At 45.9% G+C, this 19685-nt stretch overlaps 2 protein-coding genes across 7 annotated transcripts in view; both read left to right on the top strand.

The window, feature by feature from the left end:
• LOC147902895 (diphthamide synthesis DPH2 family protein) overlaps positions 1-19685 on the top strand; it is a 120331-nt gene that overhangs the window by 61064 nt on the left and 39582 nt on the right. For all 6 annotated transcript variants that reach the window (XM_087373262.1, XM_087373266.1, XM_087373261.1 and 3 more), the window contains 4 exons: positions 17757-17830; positions 17947-18014; positions 18180-18295; positions 18385-18491. In XM_087373262.1, the coding sequence (XP_087229388.1) occupies positions 17757-17830; positions 17947-18014; positions 18180-18295; positions 18385-18491 (365 nt within the window). The remainder of the gene's footprint in view (positions 1-17756; positions 17831-17946; positions 18015-18179; positions 18296-18384; positions 18492-19685) is intronic.
• On the top strand, positions 7451-12267 carry LOC147902896 (uncharacterized). Its single transcript, XM_087373176.1, has 4 exons — positions 7451-7515; positions 7693-7770; positions 8392-9013; positions 12130-12267. Exons 1-4 carry the CDS (start codon positions 7451-7453, stop codon positions 12265-12267), a joined length of 903 nt encoding a protein of 300 aa, XP_087229302.1.

Genomic DNA, 19685 nt, shown 5'->3' with positions numbered 1-19685 from the left:
TGGAATACCTTACCCGACCTGGTGGCAGAAAAAGAAACCTCTACCGGAGTTGACCTCCTGCCACACACATGAGGTCCAAGGGGAGGAGAGTCCACAGGTGAGAGAGAGAAGGATCTCTCAAAAGGGATGTCGATAACTGGCTCTCCAAAAGTGGAGGGTACAAAATCATCATCTGGGAGGTTAGAGAGGTCCTCCAGAGCGGAAAGCTTGGATATTGTGAATGAATAAGTTTTTCCAAGGCTCATTCCTAGGCTTAATTCCTCTAACCACAAACTTGCAAATCAAGGTCTTGCATTGCAAGTCTGGATCGCTGATGTTTAGACTCCCCTCTTGTGTGGGAAGGACCATCTAGCCCACTTTATAAAAAATTCCTGATAGGCCTTGTGAGCTGAGTGATACAATCTCTGGAACTGCACCAAGAGGAGCACATATACTAGGATGTGACCAGCAAAACCTGGTTCACAACCACCACTCTGGATGCAAGGGCCAGTCTAGCTGAACTCCAGAAAAGGAGTTTCCTTCTAATGCTCTCCAACATAGGAGCAAACTGCTGCAAAGAAGAGATGCCCAAACCGACCTGGCATTCTAGGTATCGGACTGACACACCCCTCTGAATCCATGTGAAGTCCAAACCAGTCCCCCAATCTGGAGTGTCATCGTCACAATCCAAAAGCCATCAGACTTGTTTCAATTGATGTGAGCATGTGCTGCAGTACAAAAAAAATCCAAAGCTGTCCTAACGGAAGTGAGAGTCCGAGGAGAGGCCTCCAAGAAGATAGCAATGTCATCCGCTAACTCGTAATCCACAAGGTCCTCTTCTCGTCTGAGCGTTCACAACCACCACTCTGGATGCAAGGTCCAGTCTAGCTGAACTCCAGAAAAGGAGTTTCCTTCTAATGCTCTCCAACATAGGAGCAAACTGCTGCAAAGAAGAGATGCCTGGCATTCTAGGTATCTGACTGACACACCCCTCTGAATCCATGTGAAGTCCAAACCAGCCCCCCAATCTAGAGTGTCATTGTCACAATCCAAAAGACATCAGTCTTGTTTCAATTGATGTGAGCATGTGCTGCAGTACAAAACAAATCCAAAGCTGTCCTAACGGAAGTGAGAGTCCGAGGAGAGGCCTCCAAGAAGATAGCAATGTCATCCGCTAACTCATAATCCACAAGGTCCTCTTCTCGTCTGAGCGGAAGTTTGAGCCCAAGAATGTCAACTCGAGACTTGAGAAAAATGTTCATAGCCTCAGCCACAAAGAGGAAAAGAAAAGGGGCAAGAGGGCATCCCTGATGGACTGATCTGAAAATCTGAAACCTGTCTCCCCAAACCCCTCCTATAAGCACTTGGCTGTGGGCTGACCTGTACAAGGCTGAGACCTCTTTGATCCATGCATCTGAAAATCCAAGTGATGAAGGGTGCCCTTCAAGAGGTCCCAATCTACCTTGTCATAGGCTTTTTCAAAGTCCAGGAGTAGAATTGCGAGCTTTTAACCGCTCTGCATGGCCCACTCAGAAGCTTCCCAAAAGGAGAGTATTATAAAAAATGCTTCTACCATGAACAAACCCTGTCTGCGTATCATGAATAAGATTAGGGAGTAAGGGATGCAAGCGCAGGTGGATTGCTTTTGCCAAGATTTTGTAACTAGTTCCCAATAGAGTGATGGGTCTCCATTGCGATACTAAATTTCTGCACCCCCCTTTTGGGATTAAATGTATGAGACCCTCCGTAAGTGAGCCAGGCATCTCACTGGAGTCCCAAACGCCCTGTAGGGCTGAGATGATGTGATCCCCAATCATATCCCAAAAGGTTAAGAAAAAAGAGGGTGTAAGCCCGTCTGAACCTGGGCATTGCCCCTTATGAAGGGCAAGAAGAGCAGTCCTGAATTCTAGGTTGGTAAAAGGTGCATCAAGAGAGAGTGGACTCACCAACCTAGGGATACACTGCCAAATGATCTGTTTGGCATCATCTACAACCACACTACCAAGATCTGCTGAAAGAACGGAGGCATAAAAATCTGTAGCTATGCACATGATGGCATTTGGATTTGATTGCAAAACTCCGTCTGAGTCAATAAGCTGAGACACACTCTCTCTACCATGTTTGGGCCATGAGTAGAGAAGAAGTACTTATTGGCTCTACCTCTCATTTGTATCCAAAAGGACTCTCGTGCATGAAAGGCAAACTTTGCTCTCTGATACAACAAAATCTGCTGATGAGCCCTTGTTGCAGCTCCTGAATCCAAGCATCAAGTGGCCTCTTCTGCTCTCTACAAAGCTGCCAATTCCTGGCGAACACCAATCTCTCGCATGAGAATCTCACGTCTCTTGGTACTAGCAACTAGATGATATAAGTCGCTAATATAAGAGAGAGTTGTTGCCATATGTGAAGGGGAGGGCACTCCACCCTGCACATGAGAAACCCAGATCTGCAAAGTTGCCTTTGAGAGGTCCTTCTCTGCATAAAGGGTATCAAGAATCCTAATGCTGGTAGAACGTCCTCTCAAACACGGCTCGAAAACCTTCAGAACTACCAAAAAGTGATCCGAAGTGGAAACCCCAGGAGCAATGCAAACTGATCCTCCTCCTATCCAAGGCCCAATCATCAACATAAAATCGATCAATCGGTACAATGGATCGGCATCTGCGGCCTCTTGTTTGACCAAGAATTCAGGAGTGATTGTTACTGAGTGTGAAAAGCATCGTCAAGCCAAACATCTCTGCCACTAAAACTGAAAAGGAAGGCATCCCACGCTGCCCTCTCCAAAGAATGGATGTCGCCCTCTTTGCCCCCTTTTTTATCTGAGGGTAACTCTACCATGTTGAAGTCCCCTCTTACGACCCATGAATGTGCAATGGGGGCCCAGGAGAGCAACTCCTTCCAAAACAATACACGATCCCCTCTGTTATTAGGGGCATAAAGGTTGAGGAGTCCAACCTTGCGACCCCCAATCAAAAGAAAAACCCACTAGGCTCTAGAGGGTAAGATCACACCATGTTCGACAACCAAGGGGAGAAAAGAATCCGAAACTGAAATATAAATACCTCCCCTAGTACCAAAGGCAAGTGACCAAAAGGTGTGACCCGAAAGTAACTCGCCTGACTTTGTACAATCATTGCATCCAGCTCCTGCAAGAGTAAAACATCAATAGAACCGCCAGTAACACCCGGATGAAGCTGATTCTGAATCAGCTGTCTGCGGCGGCGATGAGGACGCCACCAAGCCTTGTATGTTCCAGCTAACAATCCTCATCGGCGGGAGGATGTAGAATGGAACATCTTACCTGACCTAATGGTAGAAATAAACCCCTCAACAGGGGAAGACCTCCCGCTCAAAAAGCGAGGGATGGAACCAAGTGGCGGAAAATCAACAGGAGAAAACACCCTGCCACCTGAAGAAGAAGACGCCTTGTCAACAGGTTTCCCAATCACTGCCTCACCAAAAGTAGAGGGCACAATGTCCTCCTCATGAATCAGGCCCGACACAGGGGTGCAGAGGATCCCTTCAGAGGGAAGTGGATCAATGGGGTACCCAACCCCCTTTCCTCTATACAAGAGGGGAGTTGAAGACTGCTCCTAAGAGCCCTGTGTCTAAAAAGCTGCGGAGGCCCCTCCAACCAGAGAAACTGCGAGGTCAAGGAGAGGGGCTACCACTAGGAAAGGGAGAGGGGCAACCTCTAGGCCCGGGAGAGGGGTTGCAAATGTAGCTAAAGCATCTTGCGTTGGGTGCAACACTGGGAACAACCAATCTACCAGAACGGAGGACTCCAAAGCTCCTAAGGAGGTGGAGTCCAAGACATCTGCCTCTTGAACTGTCGGGGGTGGAGGTTGTGTACGAACCGGGACCCAATGAAGTGCTGCGGGTGCCGTTGGGGACATGAGGCAAGAGGTGGCGGTAACGAAGGGGCACTCTGTGGATGAGGAGCACTCTGTCGTGGGGGAGCAATACCACCACCTTGCCTAGGTGGGGGAGCAGGCATAGGAACTGTCCCACCCCCCTGTCGAGGGCGAACGGGAGTTGGTGCCCGGAAGGTTTTTTGGGCCTTTTCTTCTCCTGGGGCAATCCTTGGCGAAATGCCCACGGGTCTTGTAGATCCTGCACTGGTCCAGTTTGCGTGCGACCTCCACTCTCTGTCAAAAGAAAGATCCATCTGAGCACTGGAGCAAGATATGATCATCTGAAATATTAGGGTCCTTCGTAAGGATCCTAACTCTAGGGACCCCGTCAGACTTGGTTGCCTTTGTAGCTATCGAGGGCAATCTAGGGAGGGGTGGGTTCTTAATGACCATACCAAAGTGCTCCCCAATCACATGAAGAAGGCGATGGTAGACCTGGGGGAGCCCGAGAAACTTGATGAAGAGCGAAAACACTTCCTGATCCTCCTTCATAGGGTCAAAGCCTAGAGAGAAGGCACCAAAGAAAATCATCCAGTGTCCGAGGTATAGAAAACGGGCTTGGAGCATGGCGCTCGCAGCCTCTAAAGAGTCAAAATAACCCGAAAAAATCTCGTCCCAAAGGCGAACATGTTTAAATTGAGGGGTGAGGTCTGGGGGAAGCGTCGCAAGCATCCAGTCTCTAGCTTGTGACTTGGAAGGGTGAGACCCATAGATGCGTGTGATCAAAGTGGTTTAGCATTCAAGCTCTACACCCTTCTTGAGCTGCTGCAACTCGTCTTTTGAAAATGCGATAGTTTTCGCGGCCAGTGGAGTCGGAGAAGGATTGGCTTAGGGTGGATCCACCGCCAATCGAGGTGAGAAGGCCGACTCGACTAGAAGAAAGCTCCGTTCCAAAAAAGCTGTGGGGAGGAGAAAGGCGAAGAGGGGTAGGAAGAGGAGAGAGGAGGAGAAGGGGTGAGAGGAGGAAGTAGGCAGGGAGGAGGGGGGAGATGCAGGTTGAAGGGGCGGGGGAGGATAGGAAGAGGGGAAGGGGGAGGGAAGAGAGGCATGAAGGCCGGGAGGTTGAGAGGCGGAGAAGGGGGCGGGAGAAAGAAAGAAAGTTTATTATAATAAAGTCTTCGGAAGAACGATGGGTCTATGAGACTGTGAGAATCTTGATACAAACAAACTGTGAGCGTGGAGCTACTAAACAAGCATCCACACCAATGCAAAATGCAAAAAGCTAGTGCTAAGTACTACATAGTCATGTCAGAGTGATCGACTACACATCATTATCATCATCATACTCAACAGTTCATCCAGGTGGATGAGAATGCGGGAGCATGAAGTGGGCGATATAGTGCTATCGGCTGCTCAAGGGTGTGGTCCTGTGTCATCTCCTGGTCATAGCTCTGCATCTAACAAGGGCTACAATGGCCCCTGTCGGTTGAGCTCTGACTCTGAACAGAGAGGAGATATCCCCAAGTGTAATCTGTGCGTCAATCCTCTGTTTGATCTGTCGTGTCGTTGACTCTGGATCCTGGTCATGTTGGGGCCTCATATTGTGGGGGTCCACCTACTCTGGCTGGAAGAACTATGTGATTGAGCTCTAAGAAGGGTCTACCAAGGAGGAGGTCTGCTCCTGTCTCCGTGATCGAAGTAGGCACTCGTGATGCTTGACTGCCTCATGGATGAAAGCCGCCATGCATCTTTGGTCTGGATCAAAGAGAAACCGGGACAACACCCCAAAACTGTCTCTGAAGAGGCAGTAGAAGCGTCCTCGGATCTCATAGTAAACTGGGCACATGAAAATGAAATGCTTCTCCGACTCGACCTCCTGTGTGTCACATAATGTGCATGTGCGCCTCTCTTGGGGTAGACCCTCTGCCCTGCCACTCTCAATGCACAGTCTATGTGAAGAGACCCGAAACTGCCCAATAGAAATCCTTAGTGAGGGGGGCAAGTGGATTTGCGTATATCTTGGTGGGTCAATGAAACCCTCCTCAGTGATGTGTAAACAATGATTCCTGTAGAAGATGAGCCTCATTGGGAGCTCGCTCGGTCCCAACCAGGTCAGGAATGTGTGTAGCTGTAAAAGATCCTCGCAGATGATATGGTTGACCTCGTGTGACAAGAGAGGAAAGAACGGCATGTCAATGCTGTACTCGAAGGGAGAGAGTCTGTTCATGTGGAGCCCCAATCGCTTAGACCATCTCTCTGTGCGTGCATACCAGCATCTTTGGTCACTTGTTGCTGATAGGTCCATAGAAGAGGTCAATGCTAGCCATGGTAATTTGTTGCGCCGAGAAGTGCAATCCCCGTACCCCTTGACCCGGTATAGGTAGGTGATAACTTGAAATGCTGCATCCAGTTGTAATGGGGATGAACCAAACTCAGCCTGAATAATCCGTTGAGGGACGGATGGCTTACCGCGGATCATCTGCGATAGCATGAGAACATGTAGCCGCTCCACACGAGCCCACTCTATATCTAATAGATCCGTCCCCCAACAAGGGCTACCGTACATCCCCGTTGGATGGACCAAGGAGTCAAACAGCAATCCCTTGGTCTGCGGATCCTAAAAGTGTGAGCGGAAGCACTGCCTCTTTAATTTGGCCAATGAAGTGTATCCCCTGCTCAGGTAGGCCTGCATCGCGGGTCTCATGGTGAAGATAGGTCTAGAGAAGATAACACCAAGGTATGTATATGACGAAACAATCTCAACAAGTGACCCGTCAAATGTGAACTGCTCCTGGTGCATAACGACTTGAGATGTATTGAAGATCATGACCTTGGTTTTACCAAGGTTGAACTTCAAATCATGGGACTTACAAAAGGACTGTAGTGCATCAAGGTGTCTCTGGAGGCCGTCTGTTGATGAAGACATATAGCAATATCCAGATCAGCGTGCCAACTAGAGAGCATCCATCCCCCCCCATGTTTGCATAACTATCTCAAGCTCGTCAATGTAGAGGCCAAACAAGGTGGGTGATAAAGGACACCCTTGTTTGACCCCAATAGTGCTCATGATCTCCTCTGTCCACCCCGACCCTACTCGGACTCTGGCTGAGACCCTCGTAAAGTGCCATGATGGCCCAGATGATCTCTTGGTCATACCCCAAATCCTGTAGGCGTCGGAAGATGCGGGCTCTCAAAACTGTGTCAAAGGCTTTGCGAAAATCCACAAAGCAACAATATGTCCTCTTTTTCCGTGTCCTCGCCTCCTCGATGATACGCCTGAGTGTGAGAATGTGATCCATGGTCCCATGATCATGTCGGAATCTAGCCTGTCCGACTGCTCTAAGTCCCTTGCACTTTGCGAATCAGCTGACCCCAGAATCAAGTACTAATGCATAAATCTTCGACATGACATATCCGATCATAATGGTCTTGTAGTTCTCCGGGCTCATGGGATCCCCTGCCTTGTGGATGGGTGAGATAGTGTTGACAGTCCAGGTGCGTGGAAACCCCAAACAAACCGCTTCATTAAAGAGCTTTGCTAAGATCAGGGCTAGGAGATTAATCCCATATGCAATGAATTCAGTGCATAGGCCCTCATGATCTTTCGCTTGACCATTATGGAATTTCATCGCAACATCCTTCACACCCCCCCTAGTGAAAAGTGTGCAAGATGTGGGGCGAGGTATGTGTGAGAGATTAGGAGCTGGCTGATTTGGGATATCATAGTGTACGTGCATAATTATCCCAGACTCAAGTGTCAGTGAGTGGTGAAGGTGACCGCCCCTCTAGAAATCTCTGCCAAAAGTCCTTAGAGTTGTTACTAAACAGAATATTCATTAACTCTTCCTTGTTTTGACAGACGAAATCCAGGTTCTTCCTACGTACCAATCGACGATACTCAAGTAGCGTCTCTGGCTCGTATGGGAGATGGTTTTTGGTTTTGAATCTAAGTTGACGGCGTAAAGCCTTGCACTCATCATCGTACCAACTATTACAAGGGATGATCCCAAGTGGTGGGGGACGAGTGGAGCGAGTAGTGTGGGGGAAAGCCTGAAGGGCAGTCTTGTGCAGTGAGCGGGTGTACAGAGTAGCACGGTCCTCTAGTAAGGGTATAAAATCAATATATGTGAGAAGTATGTAAAGGCGAGCTGAATATATAGGCGAGAGGCTACGGTCGAAATGTATGTCATGATAAGTGGTGTGAGTAATCTGTGGTGTGGGAGGTACCGTGAAATGGGGTGTAGAGATACTAAAGAAGAGGTATGTGTGATCAACCCCGGGAGGACAGGGTGCAACAATAAAATCAGTGATACGAGAGGTAAAGGCAAGGGATTCCATGATGTAGTCAACCACGCTAGAGCCCCCTCCATGTGGGAAGCAGGTAAAACCACTTGAGGAGGGCCATCTATTGAGACCATTATAAATAATAAGATCATGCATCCTGCCTAGATCTAACAAGGCCTGCTTGTAAGATGTGACCGGAGCTCGTCTATTAGTTGAAACTCGCATCATACCTGCATCCTCAAGATTAATGTCTGGCAATAAAATGGGTGGAAAGCCTTGAAGAGGCTTACAAGAAGATCAAACATTCCTTGCAAAGAAGTCAGGACAAGCAGAAAAGAGCAGCAGATAAGCACCGCAGGGAATTGGTATTCACAGAAGGTGATTGGGTTTTGCTGCGTTTTCAGAAGGCAAGGCTGAAAAATAAGAAAGGCAAGGAAAGGTTGTACACAAAGCTGAACATGCGTTACTATGGTCCTTTCCAGGTTTCTGAAAAGATAAAGGAGGTAGCTTACAGGTTGAAGTTGCCTCCACATTGGAAGATAGATAATGCCTTTCATGTGAGCTTATTAAAGCAATATCATGGAGATATTCCTAAGGATTTACCTGATGAGGTGCAACCTGAAGTGGAAGAACAGGATGAACTTATGGTCCCAGAGCAGATTTTGGCACACAGAGATAGAAAGCTCAAGGATAAAGCTATCCGTCACTACTTGGTGAAATTTCAAAATTACCCATCACTTGATGCGAAATGGATGGAGGAAGGTGAACTGGCACATTCATCTGGGATATTTCAGCTTTACCTTGATGCTTTTCATTTAGAGCCGACTGCGGTCCGGGCTCCTATAGGTAGTTTAGCAGAGCGAGCGTCTGGAGCATTACCTGGTGTTCGAGAGGGGGTTAGCACCTCCACTCCCTCAGTACAGACGGGCTCATCGTGATTTCATGAGGTCGCTTGATGACAGTGTATGTTTCATCCGAGATATTGAGCTGACAGTATTTCTGCTGTGAGACTTCATGATATTGATGCATCTTGACTATTGATCGCCGAGGATCACATAGATTTTGAGCAGTGTATATGGATGGATGCATGCCTCTCCTAGCCATATTTTCACTGTCTCTGTATATTATAGCTGTGGCTTTCTTGTATACTCTTTTATGCTATATTTCATGCTCGCTTCTGTGTTTTGGGGCAGCAAACTGTGGTTTGCTGTTTCAAGAGAGGGGTATGTCACGGGGGCGTGAAATTCTAAGTACTTTAATGTACTACAAGACCGTGACAACTTTGGTTTTAAAAGTCCAAGCGTGGGCTTAATAATGTGTAATTAAACGCGGCATGGTGCCTAGCACATAAGCGTAATTAATCCCTAGGCCCAAAGGCATCCCAAGGAATTAAAAGAGTGGTTGTTGGGAAATGATGATGTGGCATTTTTAATGGGCCCCCTAGAGGGCCATGTACCTTCAGTGGGCCCCCTAGAGTTCCAGGTGGCTCTAGTGTCTTCTACATGCTTCTTTGCCATTCGTGGACCTTCTTGGGCCTTCTAAACTTCACATGTGTGGTTTTCTCTCTCATCTTCTCCCTTTGTTGAGATTTCGGACTGGTTTTTCAGCCTCCTTCAGCTGAATTCCGTTTTTCTTCATAACTCCTCACCCGTTTGGATTCCTCGACACCCGTTTGGATTCCTCGACTTATGCTTTTCCCTCCGTGCGTTTGGTAGAACGGGCAGAGCTGAGCACTTCTTTTGCTGGTCGAATTTGCAAAAGTGGCTTTTTCTGGACCTTTTTGCTTCTACCGCCTCCTGGGCCTCTCCTCTTGCAAAGCTACAGCTTTCTATTGAATTTTGAGTGGTCCCACGCACTGGTTGACTGGTTTTTCTCAGTTTTGGAGGACTTTCCGGCAATGAAACTTCTCCAAAACCTTCTCAATGCATTCCTCTCTGAAGCATGCTTCTTTTGAGCCCAAGAACTCCCACTTCTTCGCGACAGAAGTGCTTCTTTTCACATTTTTCAGTGGAATTTTGGCCGGTCGACTCTTGTAAATGCTCTTTCTTCATGCCTTTGCACCCCTCTTTGGCTGAGAATGCAATTAGGCATTGGCTACTACGTCCTCTTGGTGATTGAGGACTTGGTTCGAGTTTCTAGGACTTGGTGAGTTGTGATTTTGCTGCTGCAATTTCTTTTTGCCATAAGCTATTGGTTGGCCTCGTGTGCCGCCTCTTTCTTGGCTCACAGGTGCCCAGGCAGTGCTACATGAGTTATTCTTTGGTTGGGTACTTTGCTGATTTTATTTTGGAGCTTTGAAAAGCTTTGTGAATGCCATCTGGAAACCACTCAAAGAGAGTGCAGCTGGGGTGCAGTGTGATTGCATTTGGACAGCCAATGGAATTGCACTCGGAAAAGAGAATGCCTTTGGATTGAGCCTATGGGTTAGTGCACTTATGTGATGGTGTTATATGCTTGAAAGCTTTGCGAAGGCTTAGTGAATTGGGGCTGCGTGCTCAGTTGCAAGGAAGGTCTCCCAGATGCAACTTGTAATCATTTCACTGTGAAATATAAAGAAATACCGAAAGGGGCACCACGGTGTTTGGGGCCAATCGGGTGCACTTGTCTATGTTTGTTAAGCAGGGGCATTCTAGCCTCCATCCCTTTTTCAGTGGTTTTGTTTGTGAACATTTAAATAGGTAAATGCCAAATGGTGATCATGCAATGGTTAATGGTTGTGATATATGCTTTGTGAGCTGTAAATAAGTGCTGAAGTGATTAAAGGTTTAGTTCCACTGCCCTTTGAGTGATTAGAGGCCAGTTTCAGAGGAGCAAGGGTCAACCCCAAGGCTTGTCATCCTAAGAAAGTGTGCTCGTATGCGGGTAGGTCCTCCATCCCATTTGTGAGGGTAGTACTTGCATTTACAAGTGAATTGGCCCTTTCCCAAAGGCTTCAGTGTCTCTACAAATTCCCATTCTTCTCCTTTCTTTCTTCCCATTTGCGAGAGAGAGAGAGAGAGATATAAAAATCTGAAATTTAGAGTCTAGACTGAGAAGAAAATTTCAAGACTCAAGATACATGTTTCAGCTTTCAACAGACATGGGAGAGATAAGAGGGAGTGACCTCGGTCCTCGTTCAAATTTCGATCGATCTTGAATCTTGACTCCTGAGGTCACACCGTCAGACTTCAGTGGTCAGCTCTCGGGTTGGCTGCTGAACTTTGAAGTGTCTTGAAGGCTTCAAGGCTGGCTGGTTGCTCGTACGGTTGTATAGTTGTACGGCTGACTGGAGCTTGGCTTTACGGAATCCGGATGATGGCTGCAAGTTGGAAGTCACCGGTGTACAGGTGCCATGGGTCACGGGCCAATGGAGATGCGTACAAGGCGGAAACGGAAAATGTATGGGGCATCGCTGTTTTGCCCTTTTTGGGGGCTAAAAAGGATCATGTACGGAATACCGTATCATATGTGTACGGACGAACGCACAGAATCCGTACGGTACAGACGCCCGTACGCATACGTTTCCAACTACAATCCAGTCACTTCTACACTTTGTCCACATTGCCTTATGCAGGATGAGCCATAGCAAGGTAGATATTTTTCCAAGGATTTTCTTTTCCGAAATTAGCTGGAACCTGCTTCTCCATTTGTGAATGTTCTCAGGAACTTTCCATCTGAGATTAAGAGTTCTGGCTCTATCTTCTATATCTTCATAAGGTGTTGGGATTGGAAGGAGATGAGAATGACCCACTCAACTAAACTCCTTGGAAAAGATTAAAACGTGTCCCCCTTCCCATGCGAGTCTGTATTCCACAACTATAACCTGTCATAATCAAGTCCTGGTCTTGTTTTCCATTCGAGATCCCAAACCGAGTCCCAACTTTGGAGTTCTTTTTTGAAGATGTGGCAAGATTTCACGAAATCAATGTCATTCAGGGAATAGTTTTTTAAACAAAATAGAGACCCAAATGCAGTGTAAGCACACAAAGGAGCCTTTTCCATAATTTTTTTTTGAGTTTTGACTTGTTTAAAGGCATACCATAAAGACTGTGAGAAGGAATGGGCTCAAGGAGAGACCTCCGGATCGCAGCAGCAAGCTCCAAATCCTAATATTTGTGGTTGTAAGCACTTAGAAATGCAGCAGCAGGCCCCAAAGCTGAAAATCGGCTGAAGTAGAGCTTGAGGACGTAGTCACGCTTCACGAGGCAGCCCCGGAATTCACACGTGTGTCAAATCGGCTGCTGCAGGTCTGAAAACAGCTCCGAAATCACCCTGGACAGCTCTGTATAACCTCAAGCATGCAATTAAATGCGCTGTTCAGCTGTCGGTACAGCTGTACGGCTCATAGGTGTGGAGATGACAGCAATAAATGAGCCGTACACAGCTGTAGCAGGCTGGAATCAATCGAAAATGCTGAGGAAATGACCAAAACAGCAGCAAATGCACACTCTTGAGGCGTGGCTGGAGGAGCCCCAAAAACACGTTTTCTAGCGATAGAATTGCTCGAAACAGCCCCAAACTACTTCAGCCTGCTGCAAATGCCTTGAGAATGAAGCAACCAGCAGGAATGAGAGCTCTAGGGTCTGCCAAACAGCTTGAACAAGCTGCCAATGGCTGAGGGAATGGATCCCCGACATGCTCTGATACCACTGTAGGCTAGGGCAAGCAATGGAAGCTCAAGAAATGAAGGAGAGAAGACAAAAACGAGCTGTTGTAATGAATTGCTGCAAAACTGAGTGGAGGCTCAAGAGAGAGCCAATATAACAAAACCCTAGGGCAAATTGCCCTAACTGGACTAAGTGTCCAAACTGTCCTAAGTGGTACATGTACTAATTGTACCAACTGACCTAATTGGGTGTAACTAGGCCTACAAGACACATACCAAGGAATGAGTGGCACCTATGGATAGCCCATACAAACTCCCTCTAGGCTCTTTGCGGTGCTTTTCCACAAAAAGGGTTGTATCGTGTGCAAACTTCGAGTCTAGATGCTCGTCCTCTTGATGAATCGGTAAGCCCATCCTAGTGTGGCCAGCCATATGGGACTACAGCAAGTATCTTAGAGCCTCTACCACAAAGAGGAAAGAAATGGAGCTAGAGAGCAGCCTTGCTGCCCTAAGCAGGAAAGAGAGAAGGCCTCCTCTGTGTGGCTCCGACGGGTATCTGACTGGCAGTCCCCGTATTTAGGGCCACAAGACCCAAATTTAGCGCTCCAAGAAGCCCATACTCCTCATGGTGCCTTCCAAAAATGGCCACTGCATCCTGTCATAAGCCTTCTTGAAATCCATGAGGACTGCGATAGGCTGAGACTCCTTTGTTGCCGAAGCTACTGCTTCTTTAAAAAAAAAGATGTTGCTTAGGATGTTGGGCTCCTGAACAAAACCTGTTTGAGTGTCATGGATGATGGCCACTCTCGTTGCGTAGCCACTGTAGCCACTGAAGCTAGGTCCTTGTTGATCGTGGGCGAGTGACCTGAAAGATGTGCCTGGACATCCTATTACCCTGCTGGACCCAGTGTGCCCTAGAGGAGTGATAAGAGAGAACTCGGCTCTGTAGATCTTTGTGGCCTGAAGGTCAAGGTGCACACTCTCATACTATCTGCAACCCACCGAGAGATTGGTTCTTGCTTCCTAGTCTCTATGGAAGCCAGGTCTTGTCTTAGTGCTCTCTCTCTCTCTCTCATAAAGGCAATGTTACCTCTCCGTGCATGTGGCTGTAACTCCTCGATGCTCCTCTAGAGAGCTGCTGCTGCCCTTGCAGAATCTCTGCTATGGTCTGCTGTACCCCCTCCTCCTATAACAAGGCATCGGGGATCCACACCCCCATCTGAGGGAGTCCAAGACGATGCTGCTCTAAGTGAAGCACTATTGGGGAATGATTTGACATTATCATCTTGGTAAGAACAGCCGTGGCTCCAGCTCTGTGCATTGCCCAATCCCCCACATAGATCTGTTAGGAAGAGGGAACCGTGTAGCTTCAAGTAGTATATCGACATACATATCCAACTTAGGGGAATTGTTGTCAGCTATCCTAGGACTAGTGGGCATTCTTCAATGCTATTGTGAGTGGTGGGAGCAGCTACAAATGGAAAGCAGCGGATGATGAAGCTTGTGCAATTGTCAAGTGATTATTACGTATAGAAGGGTTCCTCCTTAGAACACTCTTTGATATAATTCGACAATGTCACGGTGACTCAAGGGCTAAGAGCACAAAGCTATGAATCAGATTGCCTTGACGTTGCCGTGATGTAGCAACATCCTCTAGTGGCTGGGTGCTTAGAGTTAGTGCTGACTTCTGTCATAGATAACCTGCTATTGAATTTTCTTGCAAGAGATAAACCAAGTGTCCATCCTTTGGTCCTTTTGGTTCAGGTTTTCCAGCAAACCTTGTCTTTTCCTTTTTCAAAAATTTCCCCTCCTGAGAACAAAGAGGGCATCTCAGTTATGCCTTGCTGCAGTACCCTAATGACCTCCCACTTCTAGTACCATTAGAATTCTATCAACTCAAATGGCAATCTCTTGGAATTTCTCGAGTTTGGCGGGCTGTGGAGTTTGCATACTTCATGGTAGATATGACATCACCTAGCTCTTAGTTAAAACTTAACCAAGGTCATGGAAGCCTAGCAAGCAATACCTAGAATCGTGCAATGAGCTCTGATACCGTTTTGTTTGTCACATTGTGAAAGAGAAGGACAATCAAGTCATATGAAGATTTTCAGGATTGCATCTTTCAGTTCACCCAAGCTACCAAACTTATGGGATGGAACTGGCGATAACTCTATTAGCACTATCTTCAAGAGTGGCAGCAAAATTCCATCTACGAGCCCTTTATCGTTGCAAGCATAGAGGACCTTGACAAGAAGTTTGCCAAGGTTTTCATGGAGATTGAAGACCCAAAATTTTGGCTGCAGTGGACCATGGAGGGGAGATGTGAGAGAGGGGGAGGGAGGCCAGACAAGTGACTGTGGTTTCCAACAAAGCGGAGGAGGGTAAAAGAGAAGAAATTAGCTGAGTGGATCACTCTATTATCTCCTATGAAAAACTTTGAAGTGCTACCTACTACGGAAATTCGAATTCGGTAAACTCTTTGCAGCTCTTGTACTTAGGGAACTTGTATGCACAGGTGTCCTTACTTCTCTAGAGAGTCCCATTGTAGATTGCTAAACTTTTATGAGCTATAGTCACTTCTCTCAAGCCCTTATCCAACATAAGAACTCGAAATAGAAAATACAAACTGTGGAGGTGATATGCGAAAATAGTCATAGAGGTGGTGCTTGGCTGTGGGAAACATGGCAGAATTATTAGTCACTTTTCTCAAGTCAAAATGAGTGGAACTCTAGAGGCCACACTGCTCCATGCTATTCCTCATTTCACCTCCTTTTGATCCACAGTAAACCAATTCTTCTCGATTACAAACGTGCCAATGCATGCTGTGGAATGATCTCTTTGTTTTTCCTCTCTTACAGCGGGACTCTGTGAGGTCTCAATTTCCCATTGAGTCAGCATGAAGCATGAAATTCCGTAGGCCAACCTTCAGTCTCCAATGTGTTGGTGGTGGAGTAAACTCTGGAAGTTGTGGGGATGAGTACCATTCAAGCCCCATGAATGTGCCATTATGCTCATGATTGAAAATTTTGGCAATTCCGGAGAACATTGTGGTAAAAACTTGAATAGTGTGGCCTCGTATTTGGTGAATGGCCATCCTAATGCCTGCTCTTAATGCCTCGACTCTGCAACTCAGGCCTGTGTGTGGTCCCCAGATATACTGCCAAGTTGCTGTAGTCATAGTCTCATATTGCAACTGTAGCTCACTTTTGCAGTTACAAGTTGAGAAGCAGCTGTATTACAAAGCTCCACTGCCGCACCCACAAAGCTCCATCGTTGGGGGCAATTATAGAAGTTCTTGAATGCAAGGCATGGGAGAGAGGCATGCCCCGCTTTGATTTGTAGGCCATCCGTATGGCTTTGTGGTTGTGTTTTCTCGCCACCCTATCCATCCTGTTGTAGTTGGCACCTCCTTTTTGGGCAAGTGCTTTACTTTTTCATTTTGCTCTTCAAGTAGTAATCTTTAAATGATGTTGAATGCCTTATAGGTGGAGCTGGCCACATTCATGGATGGCTAGCTGCTCCCAAGTTTCTGTGGTTATGTTCTTTTGGCTTTGCGATTTAGTAGTACCTTCTCTTTGAGCTTCCTCGAGCTGGGAGGAAACCTCATGTTTGTTTCTGCTGGGGTGTGGATATTGGCTTGTCTCGAGAAGAGTGCTAAATCAACACACAAGTGCAGTAGTTTCCTAGTGGAGCGAACTCTATGGATCACGTAGTTCAGGCACCTAGGATTCATCAGATGTGCCTAGTGACACCCTTGACTATAAAGGGGTGGCTCGAGAGGTCTTTTTGGGAAGTCAACACTTTTTGATCTCAAGCAAGATGTTTATGCTTGCTGGGTTTGTTGTAGCTTTGTGTAGTTCAGTCCAACTCAAGTGCTTTGGATGGCCGTGGCCACTGTTTCTTATACATCAAAATTGGATCTTTCTTGCACATAAATATCGGGTGTGATTTTTTGGTGAGCTTTCTATCATGAGCTTTTTTTCAATTTTCATGAATATTGTGAGCTTTTCATTCACCTGAGAGAGAGAGAGGGGGAGGGGGGGTTTCATGGAGTGGGGTGGGTGAAAAGTTTGGGTTATGGTTGCAGTTAAGAGGAGAGAGGGGGGGGAGGGGAGATAAAGGAAAAGGGGAGGGATGGTCGCATGGGTAAAGTGGCATGGAGAAGGGAGGGGAGGGGAGTTGGAACATATATTCATTATTATAGTTAGAGGGGGAACTTATAAGGTATGCAAAGAGGAGTGCAAGGAGGAGAGAGAGGATGAGGAATGTGAAACTTATGTTCTCCGGTCATTTTGAGTACCAACATGACCATATTCCAATAAAAATTGGAAAAATGGTGTTATTGTCATTTTGGCCTGTTTTGGGCCTATTTTGAGTCTGCGCTAGCGCAGACTCAAAATAGGCCCAAAACAGGCCAAAATGAATTCATAACAAAAACACCATTTTTCCAATTTTTATCGGAATATGGTCATGTTGGTACTCAAAATGACCGGAATTCGACGAGGAATCCAAATATGAGGTCAAATCTATCAAATTACATATGCTCTCCCTTCCCCTTTACATTCCTCCCTTCTACTTTGAATATGGACATATCTTCCATAATTTTTTGCCTCCTACTGCCACTCATATCTGCCCCCCCCTTGTGCATAGTATACACTCTTCCACCCCTTCCACATGCTATGAAAATGAACATATCCTATATCCTCTCCCCCTCTTTCTAACCTCCCCAGCTTTCTTATAACAAAAACATTTATGGATTTCTAAAAAAAGCTCGCAAAAACAAAGGAAATGGTAAAAAAGCTCACATTAAAAAGCTCGCCAAAAGATTTTTCCCAGGTTTTTTACTTTATTGGTGATCCCAATCATAAGCCTAGAATTTCCATGTGTACACTTTGATGTGAGAACTTGGGGGTTTTTTGTTTGAAGCTCAGGTAATGATGAAGATATTACACAGGTTGAAGTGATGTGTTTGTATGAAGACATTGAATAACGGTGTGGGTTGGCTCATTTGGAAGGATCTTTGGGTTAAGGCATGGACTATACTTTTTTCCCAGGTGGTACGCTATGATCCTGATATGAAATCGTTGCTTACTGATGTGGCCAACAAAAGCAAGATTTTGAGGCGACGGTAGGGAGCATAAATATTTCCAAAAAAATCTCTCAAAATCTGATGTGTGTCTTAACACGACACAGACATTTTTTTATTTGTTATTGTTATACCTGGAGAATTCATTCTTTATACAGGTATTATCTTGTAGAGCGAGCCAAGGATGCAAACATAATCGGTATTGTGATTGGCACACTCGGGGTCGGTATGACTTCTGCTCATGTTTGAGATGAAGCACAGTGGATCTTCATCTCACTTTTCGACTAAAAATGATTATAATGCCCCTTTGCTATCTGTCTTGCAAATTTTTTGAAGGTATTCCTTCCTGCATTTTTATGATGATGTCACCTTCTTGGTTTTAATCTTTCAGAGGGCTACCAGGAAGTCGTTCAAAAAATTAAAAGACTTGTCAAAGAAGCAGGCAAGAAGTCATATACTTTGGCCATGGGTAAACCAAGTCCGGCAAAGTTGGCTAACTTTCCTGAGGTCTGGCTCTCTGATTCTTTCTGCTGCCATGCATTAATGCTATAGCCTGTCAGTAGTGGAAAGGTTTTTACATCTTTTTCTTGCTGTAGTGTGATATCTTCGTACTGGTAGCATGTGCACAAACAGCAATGTTGGATAGCAAGGATTACATGGCTCCAGTGATTACTCCTTTTGAAGCAGTTCTTGCATGGAAAAGGTACATTTCTCTACTTTTACTTTATTTAAAGGTACATATCTGCTATAGTTGATATTCTTAGCAGAAACCAGTTTTTTGTGCCTTTTGTGAGACGTGGCATGTCAAATTGGTTGTAAAAATATATGGCTCGTTTCTATAGATAGAAACCTTTGCTGTTCAAAAGTATACCTGGAATTAATTGTTCGATAGACTTGATGCAGTGTCATCTGAGGATAGATATTTGGTTCTCTATTGCTATAGTTGATATTCTTAGCAGAAACCAGTTTTTTGTGCCTTTTGTGAGACGTGGCATGTCAAATTGATTGTAAAAATATATGGCTCGTTTCTATAGATAGAAACCTTTGCTGTTCAAAAGTATACCTAGAATTAATTGTTCGATAGACCTGATGCAGTGTCATCTGAGGATAGATATTTGGTTCTCTGTGTCACAATCACAAGTATTATCCATACACCTTTTATATTTATATTTATAAATTTTATTGTGGAAAGGATGATCCGTTGTGTTCTTCAGCACCCTTCCCCCCCACACACATGGGGGGACATGTGCACAAACTCACACTTGTGAAAGCGAGTAAGAGCTGCACAGACAGTCATTCATCTTGTCTACCAACCTTGCTACTGTCGGGTAATGCTCGTAGGGATCATTGTAATGGTTGTGTAAGGTTTGAGGGGGGATGGCTATGCAATCAGACGTGGCACCATCTACAATGGAAATTAGGTGGCCGTCCAACCTATGCGTGGAGGTTTCATAATTGACATGTGGTTCAACGGTGAAGTGACTCTCTTATTACAGGCTGCTCTACATGGTGTTATCTCTCTCTTGAACCATACAGATGAGTCATGTTGTTCTCCTCACGTCGTCGTGAGCTTGAGTCTGTGGTTGTCTGCTTACCAGTCCGTCTGATAGGTGTCATAGTAGTATTACATGAGTTCTTGAGAACCTGTAAATGTCAACAAAACTTATTGAGCTGAGCCATAGTTGAATTTCAACTCGTTGTGATTTCATGGGTGAGGGAAAAAGCTTGAATTATTCTTTGAAATATCTAACAGGGGTATTAAAGCTCTCAGGATCTAAGGTCTAGGGAAAAGTTTTGAAAGGTCGAATTTGGTCAGTTGTCATGTTGAGAGAAATGGATACATGGTCTAAAGTTGACAAGCTAGAACCTTCTGTGTCAAAATCAATAGGAAGAACTT

The sequence above is a fragment of the Dipteris shenzhenensis genome, chromosome 4 (genome assembly GCF_047967505.1).
Source record: "Dipteris shenzhenensis isolate YYH24624 ecotype China chromosome 4, Dip_SZ_1.0, whole genome shotgun sequence".
NCBI classification, from domain to species: domain Eukaryota; kingdom Viridiplantae; phylum Streptophyta; class Polypodiopsida; order Gleicheniales; family Dipteridaceae; genus Dipteris; species Dipteris shenzhenensis.
The sequence above is the reverse complement of the archived record's forward strand: the minus strand, read 5'-3'. Positions and strand labels throughout refer to the sequence as shown.

What these genes read in the sequence shown, in the direction of transcription:
- LOC147902896 (XM_087373176.1), top strand. Translation starts at nt 7,451, where the DNA reads ATGGAATTTCATCGCAACATCCTTCACACCCCCCCTAGTGAAAAGTGT. An exon ending in TGTGCAAGATGTGGGGCGAG is followed by an intron (nt 7,516 to 7,692) that starts GTATGTGTGAGA and finishes TTGTTTTGACAG; the next exon opens with ACGAAATCCAGGTTCTTCCT. An exon ending in CGTATGGGAGATGGTTTTTG is followed by an intron (nt 7,771 to 8,391) that starts GTTTTGAATCTA and finishes ATGGGTGGAAAG; the next exon opens with CCTTGAAGAGGCTTACAAGA.